We start from the raw sequence: 10673 nt of genomic DNA, 5'->3' as shown, positions 1-10673 counted from the left end.
GACATGATCTCATGGTCTAAGGATTAGGGCTACTTCGTATGTGTTAGATACAACAATGTAAACTTAATGATTTGATAGTATTGCTATAGTTACTTGGGAGTGTTCATCATATCATTCTCCTAATGATGTGATTCTGTTATTAACAACATACAATGTTCATGATCAGGAAACCTTGATCATCAGTTAATCAATGAGCTGGTTAAAAGAGGCTTTACTAGGAACTCTTGTTTGTTTATTAGACATACATGCATTAACATTTCCGATTAATACAATTCTAGCATGGAAAATAAACATCTATCATAAATATGGAAAAATATAATAACCACTTTGTTATTTTCTCTCGGGCATATTCCTTTCAGTCTTTCACTTGCACTAGAGTCAATAATCTAGATTACATTGTGATGAATATAACACCCATTTAGTTCTGTTGCTAATCATGTTTTGCATTTGGGAGAGCTTTAGTTAATGGGTCTGCCACATTCAGATCTGTGTGTACTTTGCAAATCTTTGCATCAGCATCTTTGACATGCTCACGGGTGGAGTGATAACGGCGCTTGATATGGTTGGAATTCTTGTGAGACTTTGGTTATTTAGCATTAGCTATGGCACCATTGTTTTCACAATAGATAACCATTGGATACAAGGCACTAGGAACCACACCTAGTCAAGTTATGAACTCCTTCATGCGCTGCTTCTGAAGCAGAAACATATTCCACCTCGTCGATGATCCCGCCACCACAGTTTTCTTAGAACTCCTCTAACTCACTGCTGCTCCATTCATAATAAATACGTACCCGGATTGCGATTCAGAGTCATCCGTACCAGTGTCGAAGATGTCATCAACGTAACACTTTGCGACGAGCTCTTCTTCACCGCCATACACGAGAAACATTTACTTAGTCCTCTTCAAGTACTTAAGTATGTTCTTGACCGTCGTCCAGTGTTTCAAACTAGGATCATATTGGTACCTGCTAGTCAAACTAATAGCATGTGCCACATCCGATCTTGTACACAACATATCATACATGATATAGCCTATGGTTGATGCATAGGGGACATTATTCATTATTTCTCTATCTTCTGATGTAGCTAGACTTTGAGTCTTCCTCAATGTATTGCCTTGTAACATAGGTAAGAACCCTTTCTTACTTTTTCCTATTGTGAATTTCTTTAGAATCTTGTCAACGTATATACTTTGTAAAAGCCCAATCAAGCATCTCGATCTATCTCTATAGATTTTGTTGCCAAATATATATGCTGCTTCATCAAGGTTCTTCATCGAAAAATTACTGTTCAAATACCTTTCACACTTTTTTTAAATTCTATATCATTTCCAATCAATAATATATCATCCACATACAATACTAAAAAAACTATAGATCTTCCACTCACTTTCTTGTATTCTCCATAAGTTTGGACAAAGCCAAACCCTTTTATCACCTCATCAAAGCATGGATTCCAACTCCGGGACGCTTGCTTAAGTCCATAAATGGAATGATGAAGTTTGCATACATTATCAGCATCCTTAGGATCGTCGAAATCCTTGGGTTGTACCATTTACAACTCTTCCTCAATGTTACCATTAAGTAACACAATTGTGACATCCATCCGCCAAATTTCGAATCGAAAAATGTAGCAATCGCGAACATTAATCCTAACCGACTTTATCATCGCTACAGGTGAGAAATTCTCATCGTAGTTAACTCCTTGAATTTGTCGAAACCCCTTTCTGACAAGTCGAGCTTTATAGACGAGTATATTACCATCAGTGTCAGTTTTCTTCTTGAAAATCCATTTGTTACGAACAACTTTGCGATCGTTGAGGTAAGCCCATCAAAGTTCATACTTGATTTTCATACATGGATTCCATTTTGGATGTCATGGCTTCAAGCTATTTGTTGGAATCTAGGCTCATCATCGCTTCATCATACGTCGCAGGTTCATCGTTTCTCAACTACCATGACATTCATGAGGGGATCACCGTACAGTTTGTATTGTATCCTTGTTGAAGTGCATGCGAAGTACGGTAGTATCCTCTTTCGGAATTTCATGATCATTATCATTAGTTCCCTCTTCATTTTGTGAGGTCAACATGAGAACAGCCGACGCCTCACCACTCTCCATTCCAAGAGCAGGTTCCAAGTGGTGTTTTTCTTTTGTCTCATTGCCCCAACCTGTATAAATCTGTCTCCAAACGCTGCCATCCGGATCTACTAGACATAACACTCCCTCTCTCCATTATTGGTAAAATCACTTGATACCCTCCATTTCAAACCACTCGTGCTAATTTTGCTCAAAGTCAAACTTCATAAGGTTTGGCCAAGTAGTTGTCCCTTGTCTCATTCAAATCACATTTTAAGCCTATAAGAAGAGCAAACAAACCCAAAGGAGGAAATAATAAGTAGGAGAAGAAGGAAAGGAGAGAGGGAGCGAGTGAGAGTGGGAGGAGGGAGAGTCAAGAGGAACAACAAGTACAATATCGAGACCGAGACGGAACGGAGAACGGCACCAGCAACACAGCCCGACCAAACACAGCACAGCAGCCAGCAAGCCTCAAACCTCGCATCACCACCTCCACCCCCGTGGCAGCAGCAGCAACCCGCCGCCGCCCCCCGCCGCCGCAGCAGCAGCAGCTGCGCGCCACTCGAATCTCCCTGCTGCTGCAAGAGGCGCACACGTCCCCGCGGCAGCACGCCTCGGCAGTCCGAGCAGCAGCGGCGCGCGCGGGGTGCCTGCCTGGCTGGAGATCGCTTCCTGCAACAACCCCTGCCTCCCCTCCTCCTCCGCGTCCGGCGGAACGCGCGCGCGTGCGCGAGCCAAGGTGAGAGCTCACTGTCCCCGGCCCAATCCCCCCCGTCTCGATCCGCGCCGCGACCGGCAATGGCGGGCCTCGTCGCATGCCGCCCAATGGCGCCGTTTGACTCATCGGCGAGGCTCGTGGTTGGTGATTCGGGCGCCGGGGAGTTCGAATTCGGGGGCGAAATCCCCAGCTCCCTCTGTGAATTGGGGTGGCCCGTGTCGGATCAAAGGGGCGAGCTGGGAATTTTAGTTTGAGCGGTGCACACTCGCGCGGTGGCGCAGGTCTGGTCTGGTCGTCCGGTGGAGGTCTGATGCGGGTTCTTTGCTTGGTGAATATCTCCTTGCTTTGCGCGTGGAGATGAGCTCGCAAGTTTGAAATTTGGTACGAAACCCTAGCTCTCTTCACCATTTGGTCTGAGGCCCCGTGGATTGGATGAGAGGAGCTCGGGTCCTCTGAGCTGGTGAAATAGATGGAATAGTTTTTCGTCACTCAGTCGGTGCCCTGTGGTCTCTGTTTTGGTGGAGTCTGAACTGGTTACTTCACACCAAAGCCCCCATTTCACTCATTTGTTGGATTTAGGACAAACTGGCTTGGAGTCAAAAGAGATCTCGATGCGCTGGTTTGAAGACGTTTCTTTAGGTTTTCTAGGGTGTAATCTTATGTGATGTTGCCCTGGCGGCTGGTGATCCTGGTTTGAGTTTCCGGATTGCTGTTTGGGTTTCAGGATTCTGACTCTGAAGAAGTAAGGTTACTCTACAAACGCAGTGTGCATAAAGGCGGCATGGTCAGATCAGGGAAATTTGCTTCTGTGTTCTTCTATTCCAAGTCTTGTTTGGAACAAGTTACGCTCCTTTTTCGTTTGTAGCCGACCTGCATACAATTTCAGTGTAACCAGTAACACAATTCTGTTTCTTTCCAGTTGATTATGTAACAGCCTTGAGCTCATGGTGCACAAAACTGGCACACATGTCTTTTGTCCTGTAGTTATCATAAATCATAGTTTTTGGGATGAAGCTCATCAATTGTGCACACTGTCTGTTTGAAGCTCATCAATTGTGCACACTGTCTGTTTGAAGCTCATCAATTGTGCACACTGTCTGTTTGAAGCTCTATTTTTTGATGTTTTACCGAAACCCAATCATAATAAGTTCATTTTGCTATTATGTTAGATCACTTTTTGTGTTTTTAAGATGCACATTAAATTTATTTTATCAACGATTGTACAGGTACTGTAACGAGTTCCTCGCTGTTGTATTTGTGCGCAAGCGAGTGGGGTGTGTGTGGATAGGTGCGGCAGGGAGGGGAGGGGGTGCCTACGTAATGTTCTACATTAATTCACTAGTCTTGGATAATCGCATGGCAGTGAATATTTTTTCATGCTTTTCTTTTATGCTATATACTCATAATTTTTATAGTCCTAACTCGGATACTTGTTTAATGCAGTAATTTTTGGTGAGTGGGCTGCATATCAAGAGGGATTAGAGGAAGATAACAATATCCTCTGGAGACCTGTAGACATTCTGGTTCAACTGTATTTACATGGAATCTCCTTCCTAAGAGATGCCGTCGTCTAAGCCATTGTCGGTGCCACTGGCACCAAGCCTGCAACCATTACCATCATCTGCAGTACGACAGAAGAGTCGTATTGACCTTTGTGAGATCAAGTCCAAGATTGCTAAGACGATTGGGCCAGACCGAGCAAAGAAGTACTTTCAACATCTGGAGAGGTTCTTATCATCAAAATTGAGCAAAAATGAGTTCGATAAGCTCTGTCTTGTGGCACTTGGTCGTGAGAACCTCCCGTTGCACAACCACCTCATTCGTTCTATTCTTCTCAATGCCTGTGCAGCAAGTGGGCCACCAGCTATTAGTGCGCCTAAGATAGCTGGGGATATCTCCAGTTCAGAACACATACTGCCCCCCCCTGTCTGGAGTGGTGACTCTTTGAGCAAGCATGTCAAAGACAAACACTCATTGAGCAGAAGTGTAAATGCATCAACACAACATTCATCTCTGACTTCTGTCGAGACTATTAGTAGGGAGAATGGCGCTTCAAATTTGATTGGTCTGAAGAGACATACACACATTCAGCAAAGTGAGCATGTGGAATCACTTATCAAGCGATCATGTGTGAGTAAGGCACCATTAGATTTCCATGTCTCTCTGCATAGCAATGGACCTTCTGCTATTGATGCTAGAGAAACTTTGGGAGAAGAAACTTTACGACGTGCCCAAGTTCCGTTGCAAGCTCCGATTGGGATTCAGTTTGGCGCTGCTAATTTGTGTCAGACCCGAAAACCTTCAGCCCTTGCTTCTGTTAGTTCAGATGATAGCTCTGTTAGTTGTTATGACCATGGTGAACTATGTGATACTTTGTCACTGAGGAAGAAAATGGAAAAAGCGGCACAAGATGAAGGATTGGAAGGGGTCTCGATAGAGTGTGCTGATTTGTTGAATAATGGAGTTGATGTTTTTCTGAAGCAATTGATTGGATCTTGTGTTGAGCTTGTTGGAGCAAGATCTCAACATGGTAAACTAAGCCATGCGGCATTGAAGCAGCAGTTGTCCCGTAAGCTAATAAATGGTGTATCACTGCAAAATCATGCCCATGTGCAGGGTGGCATTATACCTCCAGGCACTACTAACTCGGTCACAATACAAGACTTGAAGGCAGTGTCAGAGCTAAACCCTCGTCTGCTTGGGGTTAATTCATCTGGGCTACTTGAAAAGATCAATTCACATGACTAATTGGATTGAGGGAGTTGGGTTTTTTTTCACATTTCAAGATTGTACCAACTTGATGCTGTCTCTTGCAGTCTTGCTTCATGGCCGCTGTATTCAGGTCATAACTTGCTCGTGGGTGCTGGAACCTGGAGAAGGCAGACAGACTTTCTAGTTTGTGCAGTATGCTGATAATACTGTATCTAATCTTCTGGGGAATATTTTGAAATAATTAAAGTTCTGCTTATCTTCTAGAAGGCCTACAGAACTGTGCAGTAGACCCATCCATTGTCTGCATCTAAGCACCAGTAAAACGTCACAAGTACACAGAACTATGGTGCAGGGCTCCAAACGAATTGAGGAGCCATGACTCTGTAAGTGTTCTGTACTAGTATGTGCTTTTCACTTTTTTTCATTTCTAGCATAGATAGAAACATCTGATCTTTTGTTTGCAATTCAGTTTTTTTTTCTCGTGATGTTAGAAATAGAAAGTGTTTATCAGGAATATGCAGCAAAAATTTATAATTTCTTGTCTGATAGTATTCCTGTTTCTTCGGAACTGGTGGGAACTTTGTTAAGGAATAAACCGACTACTGTTGTTATCCAAGTATTGAGGCGCAGAAGTTGTAACATGAAACAGTGGAAACACCATTTTGGTAGATTCCCATATGACGTCTACATTTGTTAGATCTTGTATTCTCTTTTCCTATACGATGGAGTTTATTTTGTTTTGAATGCTACATACTGCAGTTACACCGGTGTGGTTGTGCAGTTGGCACTTGCCTGTTTTCCTTGGATGAAATTATAACCTGTGCTTAACAGGTTATTTCATAACTAAAAAAAAAACCCTGTTTGCGAATCATACGTAGCTGATGAAGAACATTTAAATGAGGATAATCTGTCAGGATTAGGATGTATCCACTTTTAAGAATGCATAAGGCATAAGTAACATATTCCTCAATAGCCAAAATCAATGAAACGACACAGATCTTTGTATGGGCTCTCTGTTGGCACCAAATTAAATTAGAAATTATTATTGTAGTTAATCAAGGTTGAAAGTGGGGACTTATGTATGCATATGCAATAACCAAATACTTGCGTATGCATCAGACATTCCCTGTTTGCTAAAGGTTGATGTTAAATTTGTGGATCTTAATGTTTATGTAGCTTCTTGCTTAATGAGTATGGAGAAAATAGATGATCTTACAAAAGTATATGCACCTTCGTCTGATGAAAGTTGCAGTCACTGTCACTGCAAGGTTTCATTGATGCTTAGGTTTCTTACTGCTGACTGACAAAGTTCTGGATAATAGATATGTTATGGAACACATTTAGTTTGTTAATTAAACCATTTCCGTGGTTTGTTGTTTTTGTTGTTGTTGTCACAGGATGTGTGTTAATGAATAAAACATTTGTTCTCTAGATCTTGTTGCCATGAACAATAACCATTACCCTTCTGTATTTATTGACATTCATTTATTTTGTATAATTTTCTTCTTCTGCTAACTACAATAGAAGATGTCGAAAGCAAGCATTCATTTCCATGCCTTGTATTTGCGGAAGTTTAAGTATCTCTTGTTTCAGCATTAAATCATATTTTTGGTACGCGGTTTTCATTATATTTTAAGATAGAGTGCTTTGATGTGTTAAACATGTCATGTGCGTAATTGTAAGGTTCCTTAGGCCTGATCAAGGTGTTCCTTGACCTGAGTTCCACGATGGCCTTGACGCAGCCTTGCCAAAGGAGCAGGGAGAAGAGGTAGACGGGAAACTTTGTTATGTTCTTGCATTTGACAATGATAACGATGGCTCCTCTTATACAGGGGTGGTAGAACACAACATGTGGAAAGTGCTCAAAAGAGGAAATATGAACGATAGCAAGCAACCGAAATGGAACTAATTATCATAATACCTGAGGTTGTGCTGCTGCCGCGCACGGCATCCCCCCCCCCCCCAGCCCCCACCCTCGTTGGTAGACCTGGACCCGTTGTTGGCTGATCGGGATGTCAAGGAAGCAACTGTAGATTCTTTAGCATGGCTTGATGCCAAGGAATACAACGATGGCAGGAAAGTCCTTCGGAGCTATGGTAGTGGATGTGATGCCATGATGTTGTAACCCTTTGTGTGAGAATTGCTAGTTCCACATTGTCAATGTCAACATCACTAGCAGAGTAGACAGAATAGGCATGATACAACAAGTGATCTTGGTTTTCCTTGATGAAAAACCTATTGTGTGACGGAAAGGTGAGCAATACTAGATTGTGACAGCCCTTCTCATTTCTAGTCTCCTTGGGCCTATGATCTGTCTCAAACTAGAAAATAGTAGTTATTTTCTTAAAATTGCGCCAACCCAGTCTCGAATTTCAGACCTCTTGATAGTTAAATCGTATTTTATTTTCAGAACCGACTAGTACATCCAAAAGCTTAAGCCACTAAGAAACAGTGGGGATGTACTAATTTAATATACCCTAGTGCATTACAGTTTAAATGGTGCCAAGATGCTGATGGGTGGTGGCAAACTTCTCGGCGAGGGAGGAGATTCACTTGTCCGTTCTGTATTGGTCAATCAAATTAGGATACAAGCCCTTTATTTATAGGGATACAGTTTCTAGTGGACAGAAATATACAATAAGGAAATAAATAACTAGGGAACATGTTAATAGGAAACAGGTAACTAAGCAGCTTATAGTTCGCAACTCAAATTATGGCTGGCTTCTCTTTCCGCAGTGGACTTGTTGCTTCCACCACCGAAGACGGTTTTGCGGGGCTCAGGCGGCTGTTCCTCGCCATCATCATCTTCTTCAAATTGTCTTATATTCTCGAGTCCAACCAGGATTCCTTCATAGCTAGGCTTTGGCAAAAGGATAATCAGTGTCAGAAGCCACGGTGAGTTACTGATACCAAATGTAATGCTCCCTAGCACATTTTAGGGCGAATACTGCTGACAAGATGGCGGGGTGGTGGCAGCTTCTTTGGTGTAGAAATAGAAATGAAGATAAATGTTTCCATTATTTTATTCTGGAATCAGTAGCAATTGCTTGTTTATATGGAGGCTGTAGAATGTAAAAGATAGAAACTGCATAGAAGGAAATATGGAAGATGACAACTAACCAAGGGAGTTTCTGAAAATAACCATCCTAAAATCTGTGTTAATGCATCTGCCGTATGTTTGATTTACTGTTGTTGCGCCTAGTTAGGCCCCAATGTGCACACATCACGCTCCGTAGCAATGTCTGGGCAATGGCCACCCCAGCTATTCAGAATTCTTATTTTGACCTACACTTATCCCTATTATCAATGGGTTCGGGTTTTTGCCATTTTATTGTTTTCTTTTCGTCAAGGTTGAATACTTTTGTAGTTGTTAGTTCCTGTTCTTATTGTAATGTGCTGTTTCTAATCGTGATGTCAAGTTGGCACGTATAGGTACACTCGTTGATCTGGTTTTGCATGCTGGTTCTCTTGATTTGTATCTAGTTTAGTCTTTTCGAGGTACTGTACAAAGGAATGTGCGTGATCTTGTATTGAATCTTGAAGTTGCAAAAGTTAGGATAACATTATTACCTTTTTGGGCACTTAGCCCTTCATCGTGATGGAAAAAGGTCTTGTGTTAGTATTTGCAACTTTATCATTAATTTAGACTAGATATCTTAATGTAGTGCCATTTTTCTTGAGATCGATGTAATTGACTGGATAAGCGGCTGTTGAAAGATGGTATCTTTGTATGTATGTTGTTGTCCTGCTTTATGTGATGTTCAGTATAGTATATGATTTTATTCTTTTGTGTCCGAGTTGGTAAATAACTTTGCTTCATCCCTAATATGATTCCATTACATTCTTTGAAGCTTCCAGGAGGTCATGCTGATGTCACCAAATCTGTAAATGGGCTACCTCCAGAATCTGCTGAAGTATTTCTACTGCGAATGACACGAAGTCTGTATGGAGCAAAATTTGGTTGCAATTTCCTTTGAGCTCGTTGCTTTGGTCAGAAAAGAAGTGGCGGGCCTCTTTTCTCCAGGGTACAGATTATGGGTTTTTGGTCTGTTTACTCTCCTGACCTGGCAGGTGCCCAAAAAAATTGCCATCTTGCTGCCCCCTAATCGCGAAACTGTATCTGTCGGCATTCACATACAGAAGAAATGCAGTAAGACTCTCAAACATTACTGACCTTGTAAGCATCCAAAGAGCTGTACAATGAATGTAACATGTGTGATTGTTGTAAAAAATAAGAAATGTAACATGTGTAGCATCACCCAAGATACAGTTTCACTAGGAAATCATCAGTGTAACATGTATAGCATCACTCGAGATCGCTTTCAGTACTCTACATGTGGTAGGAAATCTAATCAGATGTTTTCACGAGGAAGCTCAGAAGAAGAACATAGTTTCCCCAGGTTATCTTTGGTCCTGCAGCTCTGAATTTAAGCTTTCTCGGCCTACTTCCTGTTTTGATAATGTTTTGGTTGGATAATAGATGTTGGACTAACTGACAAACCATTTTTTCGGAGTATTGCAGTACATCAGCGTGAGCTGTAAATAATTAGCCAGCCAGATGTAGTCGTAGAGTTGCAATTATTGAGGCTCCAGCTGGATAATGTTGGACTGCGGCCACCAGTTTAGATGCCGATGCATCTTGATGGAATGGCTGAAAATGACTTTGTTGTCGTTTCCATGTTACACTGAAACACGGATGGGTACCATACCTTCAGCTAAATTGACCTGCTGCCGTTTTTTATTTTTATGGTTTTGTCTTTGCTCATCTTGAAGAGTATATGTACGATTGAACAGCCAAATATACTTCTTTTTGCAGGATACTATATAGGGTCGTCCATTTTTAACCGGATGATGACCATACACATGTATCAACAGTTATACTCTCTCTGTCCCACAAATATGTTGAAGGTTTGTCAAAATTTTGATGTATCTAGACACTAAATAGTAGTAGATACATCCAAATTTTGATAAACCTTCGACATTTTTCGTGGGATGGAGGGTACATTCAGGAGGGAGCACTGAATTCTAGTTTTCAAACCTTCATGTCAGCAAGCACCAAATTTCAATTCAAATCCAAGCCGGTAGCAGCAAACCCCAAGCGCATCGATGAATTCAGTTATCAAGTCAGAAACAGAAACTTAACACGCCGAATACAACGGAT

General features: G+C 41.7%; 1 protein-coding gene across 6 annotated transcripts; it reads left to right on the top strand.

Annotated features, from left to right (window-relative positions):
• Positions 1–2720: 2720 nt before the first annotated feature.
• On the top strand, positions 2721–10051 carry LOC124678658. Of its 6 annotated transcripts, none has more exons than XM_047214523.1 (4): positions 2721–2821; positions 4244–5895; positions 9364–9912; positions 10035–10051. In XM_047214523.1, exon 2 carries the CDS (start codon positions 4361–4363, stop codon positions 5546–5548), a length of 1188 nt encoding a protein of 395 aa, XP_047070479.1. In that variant the 5' UTR covers positions 2721–2821; positions 4244–4360; the 3' UTR covers positions 5549–5895; positions 9364–9912; positions 10035–10051. The 6 variants fall into 6 exon arrangements, with proteins under 6 accessions (XP_047070479.1, XP_047070482.1, XP_047070481.1 ...); XM_047214526.1 differs by adding an exon at positions 8249–8407 and having other exon boundaries at positions 9371–10036; XM_047214525.1 differs by adding an exon at positions 8249–8407 and having other exon boundaries at positions 9364–10036.
• Positions 10052–10673: the final 622 nt, after the last annotated feature.

This window comes from Lolium rigidum, chromosome 7 (assembly GCF_022539505.1).
Source record: "Lolium rigidum isolate FL_2022 chromosome 7, APGP_CSIRO_Lrig_0.1, whole genome shotgun sequence".
Taxonomy (NCBI): Eukaryota; Viridiplantae; Streptophyta; class Magnoliopsida; order Poales; family Poaceae; genus Lolium; species Lolium rigidum.
The sequence above is the reverse complement of the archived record's forward strand: the minus strand, read 5'-3'. Positions and strand labels throughout refer to the sequence as shown.